Genomic DNA, 24,706 nt, shown 5'->3' with positions numbered 1-24,706 from the left:
TCCCTCTGCATCGCCTCTCTTCAATGGGGGGCAGATCATTCAGTGTTATCGTGCCCAAACTCTGGAATTCTCTCCCCCGCTCACTCTGTTGTGTTAATAATATCTCTGAATTAAAATCATTACTCAAAACTCACTTGTTTTCTGAATGTTATACCTCTGATTTGATGGATTGATTGCTCTGCTTAGTTAACTAATAGTTCTCTGAATGTTATGTTATGTCTCTAAAGTCCTGTTTTGTATTTTATTGTGCTTGATTCTATTCTTCTGTATGCTTCCCTGTCCATATAATGTTCCTTTACTGTATCTTAAAACTATTGTTTTTCATTATTGTCTACTTGTATTATCTCTTCCTTGTTAAATGTACATTGTGAAGCATCCTTGAGCCCTGGAAAAGTGCTATATAAACTTATTATTATTATAATGTTCCCCACTCCTGACTTAAGACATAACTGACTATGTTTACATGAATGTTCTTCAAGACAGATATTTTGAAATTATTCTGTTGGTATCCAACTGTTCAAGCGCAATATGCTGCTAAAGAGAACTGAATTGGGGATTGCATGGTGTCTGAGAGAGGCGTCTTTCTGTGCATCAAACACCACTGATACATTCATTCTACAGTATAGACAGGAAAAAATATCTGCTAGTCATAGTTATGAAACAGCTAATCATCCACATATTTTTAACACAGAAAATTAGTAAATGAGTAAATGTGAATGTCAAACCTCAGTATGTTCAGTTGACAGTGTGAACTCTTCAGTCCATCAGAAAGCAGCTTCACTCCTGAATGCTTCAGCTGATTGCTGCTTAGGTCCAGCTCTCTCAGATGGGAGTTTGGTGATTGTATAACTGAAGATATAGTTTCACAGCATGTTTCATCAAGACCACAGCTGTCAAGTCTGCCAAAACAAAACATCTACCCAGATTATTTTCTGATGTTTTTAGTTTTTCTGAAGTAATACATTGTACCAATCATAATTAGGACAGCCAGATATTTCAACAGTATTTGGTAACACTTTATAATAACTGCATGCTACGAATCATTAGTTAAGCATTAGTAAATAGTCAATTTGTCATTTATAAAGCATTAATAGACATTAGTAATCAGTTTATAATACAGCTATAAAAGCTTTCAGAGATTTTAGATCATTTCCAAATTAAGTATTACATTATTTACAAACCAGTTATTTAGTTGTCAGTTGTTCATAAGATTATTTAGAAAGTGTAATTAAATGATCACTAAGCTATTTAAATATTGTAATTCATGATTAATTCAGGTAGTTATAAAACATTGTCATCAGTAGAGATGCACCGATTGCAATTTTCTGATTTCCGTTTTGTTGTTGTTGTTAGTGTGCCAAATCCAATTTTCTTTCTAAGAACTATAATTGACAGCATAAACAAAAATCTACTTTTCTTGAGTGTAGTGTAAGGGATACAAGATCAATTTAGCTCAAAGGGAATAAATAATTAATTTATAGGGAATTTTGAAAGAGTCACATTCACAAGAGTGAATCCAAAGGATTGGATTGACTGGATTGACGTTTTCTTGGGAAGCCAAGAACAAGGGTGTGTTGGCGGATGAGTGGAGTCTCCCTCGTGGCTGAAGTTAGAACCAGGCAAAGACTGTAGAGTCGTTGATTAAACTTTGCGGCAAAACTTTGCTTTACGAAAAACTTTACGAAACTCTCACGGAAAAAGAAAGGAAACTAAGTAAAAGAAAGAAAAGTAAGTGAGATGAGAGTAGTTGGATGTAAGTTCATCATTTATAAAGCATTAATAGACATTATTAAGCTGTTTATAAATACAGCTGTAAATGCTTTGTTCTTGATTTATAGGAATATCTATAATGTGTTTAATAATTGTATTTTCATACTTTATTAATAATCAATTTATAATTTCTAAATGAAGTATTACATTATTTACAAACCAGTTATTTAGGAATTGTCAGTGGTTCATAAGATCATTTATAAAGTGTAAGTAAATGATTAACAAACTATTTAAATGTACATTTATGCATCTTATTCTTTAGACATATAGTAATAGCTATTCAGTGTGTTAATGAATGCTTTATTAACACATATTCCTACTGTAATTTATATTCAATTCAGGTAGTTATAAACATTTATTAGTTGTCAGTTAACTATTTTTGTGAGCTTATCTAAAGTGAGGACTAGTTATGCCTCATAAAGCTTTTATAAAAGAGATTTAAAGGATACAGAACATAGAAATATTGATTTCAAGCAAAAAATGAAACTTTACGACGGGTAACTTTATATAAAATTAAAAATAAACCTCTGCAATGTCACAGAAAATAACAATTCCTGTACATCTCCAGAAAACATAACTGCAGTAAAATGAAACTAAGCCTTTGCAATCTGAAAATATATTTCTGTTAAGTGTAAACATTGCTGAATAAAAATGTACCAGTGCGAACACTGGATTACAGAAGCCAAAATACAAGTTTTTTTTTTTTTTATATATAAAACAACAATAATAATATATTAAAATATTTTAGTGTCAAAACTACCTCAGTACTAACATTAGAGAACAGCAGTGCAGAAGATATCTGAGCCTTTAAATCTCCTTTGTAAAGCTTTATGAGGCATAAATAGTCCTCACTTTAGATGAGCTCACAAAAATAGTTAACTGACCATTTCTAAATGTTTTATAACTACCTGAATTAATCATGAATTACTGTAGGTATATGTGTTAATTAAGCATTTATTAACACACTGAGTAACTATTACTATATGTCTAAATAATACAATTCTGCTTCAATACAATATGTTCTGCTTTCTTTATCATGTTGGTTTTGTGAGTTCCTAAGATTTTTTTCAGAATCAAATCCTCTGTTATAAAAGATTAGTGTAAGTAAATCATATGTATAAATTGATGTTTAAATAGTTTATTAATCATTTACTTATACTTCTTAAATGATCTTATGAATCACTGACAACTAAATAACTGGTTTGTAAATAATGTAATACTTCATTTAGAAATGATAAATTGATCATTAATAAAGTATGAAAATACAATTATTAAACACATTATAGATATGCTTATAAATCAAAAATAATAAAGCATTTATAGCTGTATATATAAACTGCTTATTAATGTCTATTTTATGCTTTATAAATGATGAATTGACTATTTACTAATGCTTCATAGTGTGCAGTTATTATAAATTGTTACCAAATAGTATAATAGATATGCATATAAACTGCCTACTCATGTCTATTAATGTAGGGACAATGCTTTCTAAATGATGAATTAGCTATTTACTAATGCTTAACTAATGATTCATAGTATGAGTTATTATAAAGTCTTACCCAGTATTTTTACATTTAGTAATATAGATTAAATCCTTTAATTAAACAGTGATGAGTGAAATTACTCACAAGGCTTTTCTGCAGCATCTCACAGCTGGAACGAGTCTCTTGTAGTCTATCTGAGATGACGTGAACCTCTTTGGGTCGAACTCATCCAGCACCTTCTCTGACATCAGTAGTATGTAGGTCAGCACTGTGCACATTGAAGATGAGAGTTCTCTTCCTGGATGTTCATCTGAATTGAGGTATCTTTGGATTTCCTCATATAATGAATGATCCTTCAGCTCAAGTAAGCAGTAGAATAGGTTGACTGAAGCTTCATCTGAGGTAGAGTACCATTCTTGTACTTTTTTAATATATTTAGTTGTTTGTGTGATGCTCTCTGTGGTGTCTTCAGTGTGTGAGATCAGGCCTTTGAGCAGGTTTTGACTAGATTCCAGTGAAATGCCCATCAGAAACCGTAGGAAAAGGTCCAGATGTCCTCTCTCACTCTGCATTGCTGTATCAACAGCCTTCTCTAGTAGCTCCTGCAATGTGATGTTTTCGTTTGGCTTCTCAAAGAAAAACTGAAGCTCCTGCATGTTCTTCTTCAGGTAACAGAGGAACACATATACTGCAGCGAGAAACTCTTGAACACTCAGATGCACAAAGCAAAAGACCTTTTCTTCATGAAGTCCATCTTCCTGCTTAAAGATCTCAGCAATAATTCCTGTCAACTCAGTGTCTACATTCAAAGCAATACCACATTCTTCCAGATCTTCCTCATAAAACACAATGTTTTCCTTCTTCAGCTGTTCAAATGCTAGCTTGGCTAACTTCAAAATCATTTTTCTGTTTGAGACTAAAAGCTTTTTGCGTTGTCTTTCTTCTTGTTCATCATATTTTTGGTTCTTTATTTTCATCTGTATCAGCAGGAAGTGAATGTACATTTCAGTGAGTGTTGTGCTGATGTTCTCAGTGTTGTTCTTGAGAATATCTTGAAGTACTGTGGCGGTAATCCAGCAGAACACAGGAATGTGGCACATTATGTAGAGACTACGAGATGTCTTAATGTGTGCGATGATTCTTGAGGCCTGAGTCTCATCTGTGATTCTCTTTCTGAAGTACTCCTCCTTCTGTTGGTCAGTGAATCCTCGCACCTCTGTGAACAAACCCACATACTGAGGAGGGATCCTATTGGCTGCTGCTGGTCGTGAGGTCACCCAGATGAGAGCTGATGGAAGCAGCTTCCCTTTGACCAGACTTGTGAACAGCACGTCTACAGATGATCTTTCCTCAACATTGTTCAATGTTCCACTTTTAAACTTCAAATCCAGGCGACTCTCATCAAGTCCATCAAATATAAATGCAAGTTTACATTCCTTATATAACTTTGAATTCTCCAGGTCTTTCAGTTCAGGATAAAATTTTAACAGAAATTCATGGAGATTGAACTCCCAGTCTTTAATGCTGTTAATCTCTCGGAATGGAAGCAGGAACACACAGTGTATATCCTCATTGGCTTTTTCTTGTGCCCAGTCCAGGATGAACTTTTGCACGGAGACAGTTTTTCCAATGCCAGCAACTCCCTTTGTCAGCACAATCTTTTCCTCATTGTTTTCCCTTAATAATGTAAATATATCATTGCATTTGATTGGTTTGTCTTGTCTTTTTTTGTTCTTGAAAGCATCATCAATCTTCAGAATCTCACGTTCCTGATTGACACCTTCCATATCTCCCTCTGTGATGAACAGTTCTGTGTAAACATCCTTAAGATGTGCTTGATTTTCTTTCTTGTACTCAAAAATACGTTCTGCTTTCTTCATCATGTTGGTTTTGTGAGTTCCTAAGATTTTTTTCAGAATCAAATCCTCTGTTATAAAAGATTAGTGTAAGTAAATAAAACATAGGGGAAAGCAAAAACATATTTCATTAAAAAAAAAAAAAAGAACCATGGCAAAGCTTTCAAATTAACATGATCTGATCAGATCTTCTGATCTTCCATTTAATTCACTACATTTTGATAAATATATTACACTCATGGAAGGGAATACCCTTGAGCATTCAAGTCAGAACTGTCATCCAGGTATATATACTTGATTATATTAATGCCTAATCTGTAAATTCAGTACAGAGGATAGGGTTAGAGGAACAGCTGGCAGTGAATTCTCTAGTTCCCTTTCAGTCGGTCATGTTCGTTGTACGTCAGAAATGAACCGACGAATTGGGATATCGCATGAGAGCCTTCGAGTGTAAACTAAACAAGCCAATGCACGTTGGCATGCAAGCTTTGCGTCACACGACCCGCCCCCACGAGCGGGTATAAATGCGGAAGCGGGGGCACCTGCACTCTCTCTTTCGCTTCAGAGCCGAGCAGTTATTCGTTCCTGCTGAGATCTCTTCAGTGTTGGAGAAACACTGGTGGTGTTGGTGTGACAGCACTTTACAGCGGTGGCCGCGAGGTTTATGAGCTCTCAACTGCTGTTTTAATAGCAAGCTGATTGTTATTGTCCGGACAAGGAAAGTTGCAATTTGGGCTGGTTTTTCTCTGTGAGTGCTGATTGTAGGCGACCAGGGTGAACCTACAATCACACCGCGGCTGTTCCCCTGTGTTCTTCAGCACCCGACTTCTTTCTGCGTCTTTTTAAAGATGTTATTCTGCCCATGCGTTACTGGCCCCAGCTGACCGTCACAATCGCTTTATCACATGTCTGGGCATTCAGCATGCTGAGTCAGCTTTTGTGGATAGTTCATGTGTCCACTGCGGAAACAAGACTATTGCAGTGTTATAGTCAAGACTCTTGTACCTTGGTTCTCAAGGCTGAGTCCCCTCCCCTATGCCCCGTTCTGCTGTCTTTTCTGGCGGATGCCAGGAGACCGGCACTTCAGCGTGTAGGCAGGGTGACCTGAGGATTACGATTAGGGCTTCTCTGCCAAGACCATCTCCGTGGACCCCTAATCCCTCCAGCACACTGCAGCCAGTAGTGCTGCAAGAAGATCACGCTGATCCCTCTCATGAGCGACCAGACGTTTCTTTTGGCACACCCCCTGAGGATCAGACATTGTTTGCGGCATCGGAAGGTGAGCAAGAGTCATCTGGAGTTGAAGACTCGGCTGCGCTGCCTCCTTCTGGGAGAGTAGCATTGCCCAAACCTGATCCAGAAGTAACCGCTATGCTTTCTCGGGCTGCAGAGAAGGTCAGGCTCGCCTGGAATCCTCCACCGTGTCCCGAACCTTCTCGGTTGGATGATTGGTTTCTCGGGGTGGCCCGCACTGGTTCTCAGCACCCTGCCTCGGTACCATTCTTTCCAAAAGTGCATGAGAAGGTGACCAGATCGTGGAAGACACCTTTTTCTGTCAGAAGTTGATCTTGTCCCTCTGCCACCTTCACCACCCTGGATGCAGTTGTCTCCGACGTCCGCCACCTGGTGGGGTGACCCCTGTTTACCACCCAAGGCCTGTAAGTTCTCCTCCAACCTAACGGAAAAGGCTTACAGAACCTGTGGACAGGCTACCTCTGCCTTGCATGCCATGGCGTTACTTCAGGTCTACCAGGCCAAAGCACTCATGGAAATGCCCCAGGGTGGTCTTGACCAGCAGCTCTTGGAGAAGCTGCGCACTGCCACTGACCTCACCCTCCGGGCGACTAAAGTGACAATGCACTCCGTTGGTCAAGCGATGGCCACTTTAGTGGTCCAGGAACGCCACCTGTGGCTAAACCTGGCCAATATGAGGGAGACCGATAAGTATCAGTTCCTGGACTCCCCTATATCTCAGGTCAGCCTATTCGGTGAAGTGATCAAGAGCTTCGCCCAGCAGTTCTCGGCCGCACAGAACCAGGCGATCAAGCATATCTTGCCCCGGCGGTCCGCTGCTGCCTCCACCCCACTGCCGGCTGCAGTCCCTCCGCCTGCTCGTCGCCGAGGGCGCCCGCCTGGGTTGTCCTTGATTAACGCCTCCCAGCCCGTCCCGCTGGCTCATCCGCACGATCAGACTCGGCTATACGATTCAGTTCGCCCGACGTCCCCCAGTTTTCAGAGGCGTTCATTTCACTTGTGTTACTACAAACGATGCCCCTGTTCTCCAGGCGGAAATTGTAGTCCTACTGGTGAAGGACGCAGTAGAGCCGGTCCCTCCAGCCGATATGAAGTCATGTTTTTATAGCCCCTACTTCATTGTACCCAGGAAAGGCGGTGGGCTACGGCCAATCTTGGATCTGCAAGTCCTGAATTGGTCCCTTCACAGGCTGCCGTTCAAGATGTTGACGCAGAAACGCATTTTCAAATGCATCCGTCCCCAAGATTGGTTTGCAGCGATCAACCTGGAGGACGCGTACTTTCATGTCTCGATTCTTCCTCAACACAGACCCTTTCTATGGTTTGCGTTTGAGGGTCGGGCATATCAGTACAAAGTCTTACCTTTTGAGCTGGCCCTGTTGCCCCGCATCTTTACAAAGGTCGCAGAGGCGGCCAATGTTCCCCTCAGGGAATGTGGCGTTCGCATTCTCAACTATCTCGACGACTGGCTCATTCTAGCTCATTTGCAAGAGCAGCTATGCAAACACAGGTATTTGATGTTAGCTCACCACAGCCGGTTGGGTCTTCAGGTCAACTGGGAAAAAAGCAAACTCGCCCCCGGGCAGGATCTCTTTTCTCGGGATGGAATTGGTCAGTCGGACAGCGCGCCTCACGTGTCCATTCAGTTTTCAACTGCCTGAGTTTTCTCAAGATCAGGACAGCGGCCCCACTGAAACACTTTCAGAGGCTCCTGGGGAATATGGCATCCGCAGCCACAGTCATGCCACTCGGATTGCTTCATATGAGGCCGCTTCAGCACTGGCGTCACGGCCGAGTCCCAAGATGGGCGTGGAAACGCGGCACACTCCACCTGTTAGTCGAGTGGTGTTCTTCTCATTGAGAAAACCCCCAAACTTGCTCGACTGGGTCAGTGCTTTCCTTCCTACAGGATGGGTTGGAGCGAAGGCTGTCTCCCTCCACTCTTATGGTGTGTGTTGCCGCTATTGCTGCACATCATGACGCAGTTTATGGTAAGTCTTTGGGGAAACATTACCTGATCATCAGGTTCTTGAGGGGGGCGAGGAGACGCAGGTGAATCCGCCTCATCCTCCCTCTATACCCTCTTGGGACTTGTCCCTTGTGCTTACAGCTTTCCAGGGACCACCCTTCGAGCCTTTACAATCAGTTGACTCCCTTTAGAGATCAGGTAGTGAACCTGCAAGCGCTGCCCTTTGAGGAGGCAGACCCAGCCCTGGCTTTGCTCTGTCCCGTCCACGCTTTGCGCCTGTACATGGATAGAAAGTGAAGCTTTAGGACCTCAGATCAGCTCTTCATCTGTTACGGAGACCAGCAGAAGGGAATGGCTGTCTCCAAACAGAGGATGGCCCACTGGATAGTGGACACCATCGCCTTGGCGTATCAATCCCAGGACGTGCCTTGCCTGCTCAGGTTGAGAGCTCACTCCACTAGAGGAACTGCTTCTTTCTGGGTGCTGGCACATGGCACGTTGCTGACAGATATATTGCTCCAGTGAGTTTCCTGACTGGCGAACCCTGTTGAGCTCCTCCGCCACCCCTTGCAGCCTCAGACATTGCTGAGCGTCTGTCGCCAGGCCAAGCACTCGTTAACTTGTATGTGCTAGGCTGGGTGCCATATGTTGCAACCCCTGCGGCAGTCCCATATGTGTATATCTCTAACCCATGTCTTTCCCTTGGCAGAGTCTGCTCTGCTGTCCCTGCCAGATGTGTCTCCCCGTTGCCTGGAGCCATCCCAGGGACCTCCATATGTGCACTGCCCACAGCCAGTACATATGTGTATTCCATGTAATACCTCCCTTCGGGTAGGTTGTGGTCTCCGCAGCATCCCCTAGGGGCACGCTTTCCTAGTGTTATCCAAGTCTTACTGAACGGGTCATGTGGAACAGCAGTAGACTAACTTGGCGTAAGCCCAGTCCCATCTTTCGCCCCAACGTGCGGGGGGATGCTTAGGCTGGCCGCTGAAAGGGGTCAGTAACTGTGGCATTTTATCAGGGATCCCAATTCGTCAGTTCACTTCTGACGTACGTTGAACGTGACCAACTGAAAGGGAACGTCTCGGTTACGTAACCCTCGTTCCTTGAGGGAGGGAACAGAGATGTACATCCCGTCGCCACAGTTTCTGTGCCACCGCTGAGAGCAGGCCATGTGCTCGTCTCCTCAGCGAAAAACTGAGTGGGAGTGCACCTGCTTCCGCATTTATACCTGCTCACGGGGACGGGTCACGTGACACAAAGCTCGCATGCCAATGTGCATTGGCTCGTTTAGTTTACACTCTAAGGTGATTGGGCTCTCATGTGATATCCAAATTCGTCAGTTCACTTCTGATGTATGTCTCTGTTCCCTCCTTCAGGGAACGAGGGTTACATACGTAACCGAGAGGTTCTTGTATGTAAGATATACTGGCATGGTCATTGCCGGTCACATCTGGTAGTTGAAAGGAATATTTGGCTGTTGAAAAGGTCAGGGTGCTGTCTGGTTAGTTCTGGTGATACAGTACATCACCTCTCACAGCTAACCTCTGTTTTAATATTAATAATGCCCCCAACCTGCATGGCAGCATTCAAATATAAAACTAAGATTACTTATGTCTTTTTACAAGTAAACTCTTCATAGACTTTACCTTTTTTGTGTACACAGACATTTAGGATGAAACAGATTTTCTGTACATTAGGCCCCTGGACTGGTGTCCAAATTCAAAATACATCAAATTAATCACTTTAAAAAGGCTAGCTCACACTGCACAGACTGATGCTGAGCAATCACCAGATCACATTCCTGCTTAAACAATTCACAACCTGACAAAGTTGAATGAACATGTTCAGTTGGTGAAAACAGACCAACACTAACAGGGAAAAGACTGATCTGACAAAACCTGGTGTTCATGTCTATTGGTGTTGGATGACATCTGTCTGTGCAGTGTGATTTAAGAGAATACTACTGTAAAAGATGGCACCTTGCTCTTCTTTGTGTTTCTCCACTGTCTCTGTGATATTTTGTAGCTCTGTGTGGAAACAGAAAAGGAGGGAAGTAAAAAAAAAAAAAAAAGATATATATTTCATACAGACGCACAAAAGAAAACACTGTAGCTAAAATAGGGGGACCATATGCACCATTTTTCACGCCCTGGCCAGAATTTCTAAATTGCCTAAAATGGTTTGAGCCCTTGCCCCTTTAATCATGAAAGTGCCCTTTTCAGTTGTATCAATGTGCCCCCGGAAAGCGATTTCAGAATGCGATTTCTATGTGGAGGTCTGTGCATGCCACTGTTCCTATTGACAGTCCTCATGCAATGCATTAAAATGTTGTCGTATTTGCAATGCTTTGTCCGTTCTCTGTAGATCCCACCTTCTCGCAAGCCACGATTGGTCAATTATGTATAATGCACGCTATTGGTTAAATGAATTTTCAGTCATTACCTCTAGCAAGTATGAAAACAAAGCCAAAGCTGGGACATTTTAGGCATTTTAAACGTGTCCGGAAAAAATGGCACGTATGGTCTCTCTAACTAACGCATGTCTGCCTTTGAACAGTATGAACTTAAAATGAACTAAGAGATTTTGAAGCCTCTTACAGCCCTCCCTTTTATTCTATTATAGTGGAATATACTGTTAGTCACCATTCACTTCCCTTATGTTCAATCACCATAGAGAATATTTATGAGTAAAGAAATGTAACATATCATCTTTTTTATTTTCCATAACTGCTTTGTATCACTTCAACTCATTAAATGTTTCTTTTCCTCTTATTTCTTAATTCCTTTTATGGTTTTATCTTTGTCCGCCCTATGGAGGGCAACATCCGGGGTGGGGGTGTCACTTTTTTTCTGTATGGAAAGTATAAATTGTGTAAACTGCTCAATAAAGATTTGTGACATGACTATGTTCGTGTGATAATTCTTTTCGCACTGAGAGGGACTGAAAAGCAATTATACTTGATTAAAGAGAAAGATAAATCTAATTCTTACATGAACTTTAATAGAAAAAAGGGTTCACAATCACTGAGCATTATTTCACTTATTAAGCTATTAACTGACTGCTAATGTGTCTCAGTAAGCACAGCTGTAGTGATAGTACCGTTTCCTGCAGTGTTCATGTTGAAGGTCACTGGGCCTGTGATGGTGTTTCTAGCGAGTACAGGAGCACTTACAGCTGCTCCCGTCTGAGCATTCAGATCAACACTGGCTCCAGGGTGAGCGCTGCTGCTCATCTTGGCTGGAATAGAGAGAGAGATTAATTACATTTCCTAAATGACAACTTTAACATTACTGCTATTCTTTTCTTCATTACCTTTCTTGTATTCAGGCTCGTCTTCTTTCAGCTCATCTAGTGTGTCACAATGCTGATCAACAGATGCCATCGTCCTTCACTGACTCACTGCTGCTAGAGATGAAGAAAAAAGTTTCGAATAGCTTCACTGTTACCAGACACTTTCCAAAAACAAGTAAGGCACTATTTGAAAATGAACAAGTAAATGAAATAAAGCCAGGAATATCATAAAAAATAAAGGCAAGTAGATATTATAAAAAATAAATTACGGGTTATTAAATGTCTCTGTATGGATGTATTATTTTATGTACTATATTAAAAGAGGGAAATAATATTAGGTCTCATTTACTCTCATGCGCAAGGTTTCCTTTCATCACTCTCATCAAACATGATCTCTACAGACATGCTCTCACCTGAGATTCTCAAGCAATGCCAAGTGTGCCATTCTCAAAACCAGTTAATACCCAATAAGGTAACGCTTTAGTATAGGGAACACATATACACTATTAACTATGACTATTCCCTCAATAAACTCCTAATTTACTGCTTATTAATAGTTAGTAAGGTAGTTGTTAAGAATAAGGCATTAATATGTGCTTAATAAGCACTAATAAACAGCTAATAATCTAGTAATATGCATGCTAATAAGCAACTAGTTAAAATACCCTAAAATAGAGTGTTACCCAATAAACACCTTTAATACACACCCAGATTACAGACTTCTGATTAGACAGCTGTACATAAATGGTCTTTATGCAGAGGACTGTTTAATGGTAAACATGTTGAAGATTAGTGGACAGCCTGTCAGTTCATAAAGTGACCGGCTGTTTCTTCACAGAAGTCAACTGAACTGCATATTAAAGCCTTGATCATTGACATCCATTCAAATAAGACAACCTGTTCTTACTCCAAAGGTGTCAAATAATAATAATGAAAATCATGTCCAAAATATTGTCATGATGACAATTATACCCCAGCATATAATTTCATGATAATAAAATAACTATGCCCTTCATGTCAAAATTGACGGAATATTTTTTCTATAAAAGCCAATGAGTTTAACTGCACATAGCAATAAAGAGGCCAGGGCACTTTTGCACAAAAGTCTTGGATATGAGAACGGGTTGGAAAAAGTGGAGTGTTAACCAGACAGGAAGCGTCACACCTCGGACATCTCACAGGCAGGTTTATTGGTTGTGCCATTCTGTACTCATGTTCTCAAGTTCAAGGCAGCAGTCCAAAACAGTGAATCTAATCACCATACAGGCAAAAGTTCACTTTAAGAATAAACAAAGTGGTGTCAATAAGTTTAATTTAAGGTATTTGAAAAAAAAAAAAAAAATAGCACAAACGGAAAGAGAAAAAGGTGATCTATATTATTATTTCTCTATATGAATATTTAGCAAAGACTTTATTCAAGCCACAAAAACAAACTTGTTACTGAAGAATGCACAATACTCAATCTTCCAGCCTATGGTGAAGTCAGTATGCACATATATTTGCCCCAAATTATTCTATTTTATTTGGGTGATGCTGTGGTGCGGCATGATTTTGAACAGCCTGAGTCACATCCCTATATAAGAGCTTTACACGACAGCACTGATAAAACACAACACCTTCAGCGCTCACGCATCCCTATATAAGAGCTTTACATGTCACACTTCAGATGTGAACGCTCTCATTCATTAACATGAGCAGCAACAAAACATGGGTTGTTTACGCTCCGCTGATGCTTGCGATGTGAAACAGGCTTTAAACCAAAGACTTCAGGTACTTTGGTTAACCTTTGAAAGTATGATCATCACACTGCAACATTCAAATCTGCATTCACGAAATGTACAGTATGAAGTAGCCTCACTAACAGTATTTCCAATCACACATTATCGTTATTTATGTGTTACAAACATTTAAATAACAGGGGATCAAAGTGTTGTAAGGGTGGCGGGCCCAAAGAAAATTTAAATCAGCAGTCTAAATTACTTTACTTAGTTCGGCCGACAGACAAGCTCAATCTTGTCAAACAATACAAGTACCGTTTTTTTTCTTATTCCCAGAATAGCTCTATAAGCCACCGATTACAAACTTAAATCAGAGTCCCACACAAAGAAAGTTCAGTTTTACAGTTGTATTTTCCAACATGTTCTCCAACCAATACGCCTATATAGGTCGTTTGTCACTTCCCTGAAATACGACCCATAGGAGCGTTTACTAAAGTTGCGCCCCATCAACAACAGGACACTTTCATTTTAATGCATTGTTCCCTTTTATCTGCGTCATATTTTGACAGGGCATTGCAATATATAACATTATGCGATCATGTGATCATGCGATCGTGGGTTCGATCCCACGTGTATATGTATATGTATATAAAGTGTATATGCACTATAAATCACTAAGGATAGGTTTAGGTGTGGGGTGTGTGTAGTCGTTTATACAAAAATGAGTTTTGTTAAATGGTAATGGGACAAATGGTGTAAAAAGTCCACACACTGCATTTAAATGAACGCGCATTTTGATTGGTAACGACAATCATACGTCATTTCATGACGACAGACGAAACACGACACTGTCATTATTTTTATGCCAGCTAGAGGGCACATGACTTTAAAACGTAAATATAGGTCGTAATAAGGTGGGGGGTTTTTTGAGGACAGTCTGGTGTTTTCACCAAATTAACAAGAAAGGAAACAACCAAAAAAAAAAAAAAAAATTCAAAGCAAGTTCAAGTTCAGTTTCACAATTATATTTTTCACCAGTCATCAAGGAAGGACTTAAACAAACAAACAAACAAACAACAACATTTAAAGCAAGTTCAGTTTCACAATTATATTTTCACCAGTCAACAAGAGAAAAAATTAGCACTTTGGCTCAAGTTCGAAAATAGTCTTTTCACCAATTTGTTATTCAACATGAAGGATAAACAAAACAACAAAGAAAACCTAAAACAAAGAAAAAACAGTAAAAATTGGTGCTTATGAGGTAGAAGTATCTCTGATGCTTGAAAACCTCGGCGGATTGCCCCGGCATGCCTACGACTCTTGAATGTATTGTTGTTTATCTCTTTAGCCAGGAGGTGGCGACAAGTAACAGTTTAAAAAAATCATTGAATCATTCATTCAAGAGATTATTTCACATGATAACAAAACAAGTCTTTATGAATAAGACACTGACTCCTTCATTCAAATTATTTTTTAATTATTTCATTTAAATAATTTTTAAAAAAGAAGCAATGAACATTTTGTCAGAACCTCTAGTAAATTGTCATTTTATTTAGTTGTCTAGTGTTTTCTCTTCAGAAACTTAGGAGAATTTCAATTTTTTAACAAAAAAATAGTGATTCCCAATTTTTCCAGAATCATGCAGCTATATATCATGCTTAAAACAATGATTTTGTACTTCTTGTACCATTGTTTTCTTTTGTGCAATGAAATAGGTCTTAGGTTATTTGTGTGCACTCAGAGTAAAAACAAAATGATGTGCTTTTTGCAAAATAAAGAAAACTAACATGATGCGTGATCTCTCGTCTCCCTCTGAACGAAGTTTAATCTGATAGTTCTCAGAAAATGAACTGTAACTTAGTGAATAGTAATGACACAAAAATGAGATTTATGTCTAAAAAAAACGTTGAAATGTCAGGTTTTAAATCGTGTAAGTCAAATTGAAAACAAACATTCTGTGTTTATGTAATCTGTATGAAAAGAGACACATGTCAGACGCCCGTGATTCAGCTCATTATCCGCTAATGCGGCCACGCCCGCGGAGCGAGCGCTATTCAGACGCAAATTCTGAGGCAATACATGTATATATCATCTCAATCGTGCATTTATTGTCTTGAAAAGTGTTTATCTGGATGTTAAAGCCATGGTTAGCGATCTCTGGAAGACATGCCGTTAGTTCCTGAATGTCCTGTTTGTTCTTCTTTAGATTAATTTGTGGACTAAATGTGCACAGAGCGCCCTCCGGCTGCAAGTATGAATTGAAAACACAGTATCCAGCGCTCACAGTGATGACAATAAATATTGAATAAATATTACTCCTCTGTATAGAAAATTGACATAAACATATGAGAATCCATCAATATTTCTCCAAATGTGCATGCTTTTAAGCTAAAAGACTTTATGAAACGCCATAGAGGTAACATGAATGTTCAGACGCTTTGCATCACAGAAATACATTATATTTTAAAGTATATAATAGAATACCATTATTTTAAATTGTAATAATATTTCACAGTATTGCTGTTTTTTTCTGTATGTTTGATATACACCATGATGAGCTTGAGACATGATCACAGAGGGTTTTTTCACAGCCTACCTGACTGAAAGAGTTCATTGATATGCAGGTAATTAGAGGTCATTATGCGAATCCTTTGTCTTCTCAGGTGTGAATCACAGGATTATTCATGATGATTCACGCCTCCACGCATACTGTGTTTCTTGACAAAAAGTGTCTTACAAAAACTAAATCAATATATTGTTATAAATGAACGAGTATGCAGGATAATTTTTACATCATTTTGAAGCAAAAACTCTAGTCTACAACCTCCAATACCCAGAAGTCTTGTGAACACAGATTTAATATATATTTTTTGGCTTTATTTCAGTGACTTTTTTGTTACCACGCATAAACGTTATTCCTTCAAAAACACAAACATGTACATACATGTTCCTCACATATTATGGTAGCCTAGTTTGTGCTGAATACAGTGTAATGACACTTTTTCCATTAATGTTTATGAACAACTGAAAAAAGCACAAATGTCAGGGCATGTCAAAACTTCTCCAGGGCCCCGAAAATCCTCAGACCCCAGAGGGTTAAGTTCCTAAACATAATCTCAAACAGCAATACATGACTAATAATAACTGTCACACTCATGTTCAGACAAGAAGACGAAGACAGACGGATCCAGTTCACTCCAAGGTTAATCATAGTACTCTAGGCAGGCAGACAGGTGAAGGATAACACAACTTAATAGGGGATTAATTTAATTTGACAGGGGATGAAAGCAAGGGTACAACTTAAGTAGTAAACACAAACGAGATGATTACTAGAACACAGCTGGTACAAATGAACTAATAATGACCTTAACCAAGGACATGTGACAAATGAAAACAAACTAAAGGTCCTTGAAAACAGAAACTAACAGAACATAATGGTGACAAACTATGATTGGGATGGTCGTATTACATAACATTATAATGAGAACACTATTGTAATAAATCACTGTGAATTCATTGGGTTTAGTTGTTATATTTCAGTGCTTTGTTACGGAAGAGCACATCCACAACAGGACACATTCTGAATAGTATGCATCTGAGGCGGCGTTGGTGACATGTTGTATCATTATATTTGATTAATAAATAAGTAATATAACTAAATGATCAATTACATTCAGGGCTCGACAATAAGGACTGCCCGATTGCCCAGTGCCAGTGTGAACGACGCTCGGGACAGTAGACGGAACGGTCACTTGCCCGATCGGGCCAGTGCTGTAGGGTGTGCGATATATCGTCTATGACATCGTAATTGTTGATTTAGCGATCTGAAATGATCGAGTATGTCCCTCATTTTACCCATTGAGTGCACGCATTCACTATGTGACGTAGTCTAGGTAACGCTGCTGCGTGTGTATATTAGAGTGTACGCTTTCACTGCATGATTTAATCTACTAAAATGCATTTAGAATGCCCCCAGATAAGGGGCAAAAATGCCCCGTATGTCTTTTATATTTATATCTTTTAATATAGTTAACCAATATTACACAGAGCGTCGTTTTTCTCCAAATATCAGCAGGATTACAAATGTGATATTTATTTTATACAGCGTACAGTTTAATGAACAAGAACTTAATATCAAGTGACTTACATTTAAGACATAACTTGGATTACATTTAAGATTTCACTCTATTTCACCTATGAAAATAGTTCCAAAGTCCACAACACTGTTTTGCATCTCTGAGCAACACTTCCTGAATGAATCAGCCGTTTGAATGAATCGGTTGAATCTCAATGACTCGCTCATTAACAGGGACTTGCTGCCACCTACTGGCGGGTTTAATTTCATGTTTAAAGTGTCTTTTCATTTTTTAAATAATTTCAAATAACAGTATTTAACATTTTATATTTTCAACATTTCAAAACATTTATGCATCTGTAACTGCTCTCAACTGATTATTAAATAAAGATTCATTAAAGTTAATCTATAGTTATATAGTTAGCTATACATTAGATTACAGTTTCTGTATCTGAAAATCTCCTGTTTAGACCTACATGAAAAACTTGAAAAGCGCCATTTATTTCTTTTATATGTTTGTTCTGTTGTATTTATTTGTGCTATTACTCGTAATTTGATTATTTGTTACTATTTTATTACTTACTGTTTATTTGTCTAACAATATTTAAAATTTAAGTGAGTTAATCTAGTTTTTGGTGTCATAACCTTATTTATTAAGGTTAAATGTAACAAAGACAACGAAAACAATAACTAGGCTTATTTTATAGGCCAATTTTCTTTTCTTTTACTTTATTAATTTTTTGTTGCAGGGCAAGTAAAAATTTGAACCACTGGCCCAATCGGGCCAGTAGAAATAATCCTTAGCGTTGAGCCCTGACATTGACTCATTTTACAACCCTACTAGCCCTTTATTTTAGACTAAAAACTCAATTTAATAACTGCACATAATGTATTGCATTATTATTGTAATAAAATGTTCATAATGTAATAGTTAATAATACAATCTTGAGCTCATAATGTAATAACAGTTTTTACATTATGAGAAATGTATTCAATTATAAACTCACCAAAAACATGTCATATTGTCATAATTGTAACAGCATTTAAAACATGAAAAATATTTGTATTCCCTTACAGTACATTTTTAAAAATCTAAATCCGGTCTTATACTACCTGCGAAATTCAGTCTTATACTACCTGAGAAATCAGCATATTGCATATGATATTCATATAATTATTATTATTATGTGAATACATGTGTGTATTATTACACATGAGCTTGATGATTAGTTAATTCTAAAGTTATTTGTTTCAGTGGCATTGCATAGGTTGTAATTTCACATTAAAGATGCAAAAGTTCTGGTTCTATTTTTCTTGTACATGATTGTAAGTTGTACTGTATTTTTCAACATGCCCTCTGATGTACATTCAGGCTTTGTTTTGCTGTAACTTGTATTAAAAATGAAGAAATGTTTGCTTAACTTGGGCTCTGTGCTACTGTTGGCTGAAGCAGATAACGTTATCTATCACACACACACTCCTCATTGCTAAATTGATACTGTTTTTTTTTTTTTTTTTTTTAACAACATTTGTACACAGTGTTGGTATTTAACACTGTAATTTAACAGTATGTATACTTTATGTATATAAGAAGTAGTAGTAGTAATAATAGTAGCAGTAGTATCTGTAGGCAGGTTAAGACTGGATTCAGATTTTAAAATGTACTAATACAAATACTAATATTTTTTATGTTTTAAAAGCTGTTACAATTATGACAATATGACATGTTTTAGGTGAGTAATAAATTTCTCATAATGTAAAAATTGTTAGTATGAGCTCAAGATTTTATTACGTTTTGATAAAATTATTACATTAAGAATGTTATTGCAATAATAGAGTTCCGTAGCGGACTAGCATTCCACCTAAACTTCAGAGAATAGAGACCTTTGCATGACTAATAATAATTATTATGATTATTATTAGTAGTACCAAATAAAAATATTACACAATAAGAGTATTACTATAGTAATAACACTACTTCATTATTAAAAATAAAAATACAGTATTTAAGAATAAATATAATAATATAGTAAGCAGAAGAAGAAGAATTTTATTTTCCAGAAAACTTTTATTTTATGGGAAAAATGCAGGTAGCCTTTAAGGAACATTTTAGTAGAGAAAAATATATGGATTATCATGTGTTTACTTCAAAGGTTTTCATATTTTTACCCAAAATAAGGTGGTGTGAGGCTATGAGCATTATTGAGCGCTATAAACCGAGTCAGAGAAAAGGATACAAATAAACATTCAACTTAGGTCACAAACAGAAAAAGGAAAATAAAAGGGAAAAGAGTACAAAGTCGGTAGAGCGGTGATCTCTTCTTCGGCTCACCTTTTACATTCTCTTACAGATGCACACAATCTACGCATATGCGCAGTTCTCATTCTACCTCGAATTACTGTAAATGCTCTAAGTGACCATTACAAGGCCAAAACACAGAAGTAAGCTAGCATTTTAGCACTTCCAGTTCCATCATGTCAATGGGTTTTTGAATGGGATTTTGGCTGAAATAAGGTATGTGGTGAACACAAGCTCAAGATACTTTCATATTTTATTCTGCGACATAAAATACATCAGTATTAACCAGGGCTTAAAAACGAGAAGAAAAAAAAGAAAGAAAATTTTTTTTAATCAAATTGAAAAAGTGAAAGTGACACGTGAAGGCCAAGTATGGGTTACCTCTGCATTTAACCCATCCAAGTTAGTGCACACACATTAGGAGCAGAGTAGTGAGTAGTGAACACACACACACACACACACTGCAAACCGTGATACACACCCGGAGCAGTGGGCAGCCTTTATGCTGTGGCGCCCGGGGAGCGATTGGGGGTTAGGTGCCTTGCTCTAGAGCACCTCAGTCATTTTATGCCGGTGCTGGAATCGCACCAGCAACCTTTGGGTTACCAGTCGGACTCACTAACTCACTAATTAGGCTACAACTGCCCTGCCAATTAGTTGGTTTTAACGTTTCTGTTCCTGGGTTTCTTCTGTATTATTACCATGCCGAAAATGGTTTGATTAGAAAAAAACACTGGTTAATAACGTTATTTTTTTCTTTCTTTTTCTGTCTGTACATTAATAATAATAATAAATAATTACAGCATTTTCTTTACTATGATTCTGTACAGTCAAACCAAAATGTATTCAGACACCTTGAACATTTCATTCATTAATAGTTTATTCACTATAGTTTAAAAAAATGGTAATAAAATATGACAAGATCTTAGAGTGAAACTGTCAGTAAAAATTAATCTTAATTATGTCAGATAACACTTAAGCAAAACATGGTCAGGTCAAAGTGTCTGAATAATTTTTGGTTTCAAATTTTTATCAATTTTACTGGTAGTCCACTGTATGAAGAATATTTGGGTATAATATGTCACAGTTTACTTTATTTTGCTATCCTCACTTACATAAATGAACTATAGTGTCCTGAACCCACTAATAAAAATATATCAAAAATATCAAAAATGTCTTAATAATTTGACTGAATTTGACTGTATTTGCCGTCTAGTCATAGCCAATACAACATCTTTTATAACAAGATTTTGTCCAAATGTATTAAACGAAAGGAAAAACTGTCAATGTTTTACAGAAATATTACAGAGTATTTTTTCCAATATATTTTAAAATGTTTGCTGCATGGTTAAAAAAAAAATATGCTATTCGTATAAAATTGCGTTTTTGAGAGGAAAAAAGATAAGTTGTGTATGTTGCATTTTATTATTACACTAAAAAATGCTGGGTTAAAAACAACCCAAGTTGGGTTGAAAATGGACAAATCCAGCAATTGGGTTGTTTTAACCCAGCGGTTGGGTTAAATGTTTTTGCCCAACCTGCTGGGTAGTTTTATTTAACTCAACTATTGTTTAAAAATTAATGCTTGCTTAAAATAAACCCAAAGCAGTGCTTTAAGTGGGCCAGTACTTTATTTATTACCTTTAGCGTACCCAGGTTTCCTTGTGTATCGGCACTTCCGACATACTGCATACATGAAGCCCGCCACACCCTCCCTTTTTCAGGAATGTGTTTTGAACTGAGCACTTTTATGTTTCTACTTTAAGCACTGACCCAAAGTATCTTGGAAATTTACATGTATTAATACATTTAATGAATAATAATTAAACAATGATCATTTATTAAAATGCTTATAAATAAATGTTCACCTTTTGATTATTATTACTTTGATTATTATTATTATTACTACTGTTGCCTCTAGTAATTGTGTCTGATTTTTAATTTCCAACCTATTTTGGGTTCATTTTAAGCCACCCATAGTATTTTTTAAACAATAGTTGGGTTAAATAAAACTGCCCAGCATGTCGGGCAAACATTTAACCCAACCGCTGGGTTTGTTAATTTTCAACCCAACATTTTTTAGAGTGTACAGTCAAAAATATTGTAAAATACCGGCAAATAAAGCAAAATGTTTACAAACATAAACACAGCAATAGGCTATTTTAGTTCCCCTCACTCCACATGAAATCCTCTAATATTCAGGCTATATTTACATCACGAATTAATTTAAAGCGAAACTGAAGCAACATCTCTCATTCGACACGAATCTAAATATTTCCATATTCGCGACGTATTTGGATGCTAAACTATTATTTATTATGTAAATTAGGCTTTGTACTTCACTCGCATTATCGACGTAAAACATCATCCTTCACATATTTAGTTTTATTCTGTTTTCTCCGTTCACAGAAGCGCGATCAACTGTTTATACCTCTTCCGAATGTGTGGCAATGCGCATTATGAGTCCAGGACACCACCATTAGGATAACAGAGTCTGAAGAGTCAAGAATCTGTCTGCATACAGTAACATAAAGATTCACCTCAGTAGCCTATACATCATCCTATAGCACGGTAAATGGCGCTAACATATGAATTACACGGCTCATCATTCACCTCCAAATACTTTACTCACGATATGAACTGAATAACAACGATCGGATATACAGCTGCGACATTAAAGTGTTAATATATCACAGAATAAGAGAGAAATATAAAGTTGAACTTACATTCATGCGCGCACACGTACCACTGGCAGAAACGAATAAGGAGACTGAAAGTGATGACGGAACTGCTGTCAGCACGCAGTTCGTGCACAACTAAATATAATTATTAATGAATAATTATACTGAATATTTTTATTACTATGAAGAAAAAAAAAAACAGAAGGGATGTTTTGAAAAGTTTTTTTTTTTTTTGAAAATTTGTTAGAAATCACAATGGAGCTATATAGGGTAGAGTGGGGTAAAACGCCCCCCGGGGTAAACCGCCCCCCACCTGTTTTTCCCAAAATAACCACTAAAGGGAGTCAAGATACATTGTCACTGTTGCTATGCACTACGTTTGACAACGCGGATAAACAAATCTCCTTGGAGAAGCTGACACCAGCGACGTATTTGAAGAGAGGAGGATTACATAGTAAGCGCTATAATTTTCAGATATTAGTAAACAAGTGTTTAAGAGAATATTATTCTGCAGGATATCACAGTGATGTATGATAGATTAATAGTGAAGTCTGTAGTTTGAGAGGATATGTTATTTATAAGGAATATAATTATATTTTAAAAATTAAACATTTTTTTAAAAAGTCATAGCTTGTGGAGTAAAAAGGGGTTACACTTAATGCAGTATAACTAGGTGGTAAAATCAAAATATTTGAACAAAATAAAAAAAAATTACCTCAAGTGAGCATTAGGCTAGCTTGATAGCACAGTTAGCTCACTGATGGAAGGTTGTTAGGTGACCCAATGATAAAACATAGTGGCTTTTAATGCATTTATTGAATATATTTCACTACATAAATATACAAATTTATAAGTTTAATATTTATTTAGGGTTTTCTGTTTGTCTTGGTGATAGTGGTGAACAAATACATCAATTATCAACCCCATAAAGGCCTAGTGTAGAAATCTCAACCTCATATATATATTTTTTCTCTCCATATAGATGCGGACATATAAAAGAAATGTTGATACATGTTGATACATTACTTGCCTTTTACTTTTAGAGATTAAAAACTAGTCTGTTCATTTTGCTGTTGATCTATGAAGCAAACTGATTGGTAAGAAAGGGGCCATTTTACCCCACCTTTGGGAGGCGTTTTACCCCACCGCTGGGGCAAAACGCCCCCTTTGTACAAAAATATTTTCAGTCAAAATACTAATTATGAAGGCTGAGCAATTTTAATATTTGGTGAATAACTCCTGCCATAGTCACTCAAAACCGGGATGGCAATTCTAGTCACATTTATGTTTTGTTTCACTGTAATGTCACATTTTCCTTAAGGGGGGCGTTACAAAAAATCTTCTGATTTAACCTTGAGATTTGAAGTATTAGATAGCTTAGATATTTGCACCATTTACAATGACACTAATAATTCTTAATTTCTGATAGAAATGCAAAATCAATCGGTAGTTATTAATAGAATAACGAGACACAAACCTTTACATTCAATCGCGTTTGGCCCCATTTATTTTTGATCACAGTGCATGCACATACAAACTTTTAGTCCAAAAGTGCGCACATTTGTAGAAATACACGTTTACCTCAGATTTCATTAGATAGAATATAAGCCGGGCCGTACGCTGGGTTTCATAATTACCCTGGTCAGAAAATGTTGTTTGTTTGGGGGGTACGCGGGCATGGTCCCCTAGAAAATTTAGATTTCCCTGGTGTACATATGTGCATTTTTAAGACGTTTTAAAGGGGTGGTTCAGTGTTTTTTTTCTAGGCTTGATTGTGTTTTTGGGGCACAGTTTAACATGTCTTAATGCTTAGTTTTTTTAAAAAAAGCTGTATTTTTCATATATTTTACCTTTATTCTACACCTCTGTTTCCATTGTCATTTGAACGGGCTCAGGCTTCGCGGCGGCCATTTCGCATTGTGGCCCTGAGAGGACTGGACGAGGAAGACACTTTTTTTCTTAAACCTCTTCAATTTCAAAATCAGAACCATTTAAAAAGAGAATCAGATTAATAGACTCAACTAGGGAGAAGGAACAGGCAGGTTAAATATAACGAATAGTGTCCTCGTCCAGGCCCTTCAGAAAACACGCGTTAAGTGGAGCATCTGGCCAGTTCACCATGCAAGAAAGCTCAGAGTGTACCTCTCCAGCGGGCGATAGTCCTGCCTGAGGGTCCACAGACGGTCCACCGCTGTGACTTTGGGCCTTTGAACCGCAGGAGGAATTGGGACGAGGAAAATCCCCATGTTGATGTAGAAGTCCACACTGTTAGGTCCGTTCTTCTGTTACAGTTGGTGTGGTTG

The 24,706-nt window shown here is 37.7% G+C and overlaps 1 protein-coding gene across 3 annotated transcripts in view; it reads right to left on the bottom strand.

Moving 5' to 3' along the window:
• Positions 1-22,630, bottom strand: part of LOC127508738 (NACHT, LRR and PYD domains-containing protein 12-like) — a 68,729-nt gene extending 46,099 nt beyond the window's left edge. The window contains exons 1-6 of one of the 3 annotated variants that reach the window (XR_007928900.1): positions 22,449-22,630; positions 11,652-11,741; positions 11,439-11,576; positions 10,319-10,366; positions 3,402-5,184; positions 726-899 (exon numbers count right to left, since the gene is read on the bottom strand). Coding sequence is in view for 2 of the 3 variants with exons in the window: in XM_051887057.1 (XP_051743017.1) it covers positions 726-899; positions 3,402-5,184; positions 10,319-10,366; positions 11,439-11,576; positions 11,652-11,721 (2,213 nt within the window). In the remaining variant the exon portion in view is untranslated. The remainder of the gene's footprint in view (positions 1-725; positions 900-3,401; positions 5,185-10,318; positions 10,367-11,438; positions 11,577-11,651; positions 11,742-22,448) is intronic. The other 2 variants (XM_051887057.1, XM_051887058.1) reach the window with 2 other exon arrangements.
• Positions 22,631-24,706: the final 2,076 nt, after the last annotated feature.

The sequence above is a fragment of the Ctenopharyngodon idella genome, chromosome 3 (assembly GCF_019924925.1).
Source record: "Ctenopharyngodon idella isolate HZGC_01 chromosome 3, HZGC01, whole genome shotgun sequence".
NCBI classification, from domain to species: Eukaryota; Metazoa; Chordata; class Actinopteri; order Cypriniformes; family Xenocyprididae; genus Ctenopharyngodon; species Ctenopharyngodon idella.
Note: the sequence above shows the minus strand (reverse complement) of the source record. Positions and strands in the feature narration are given on the sequence as shown.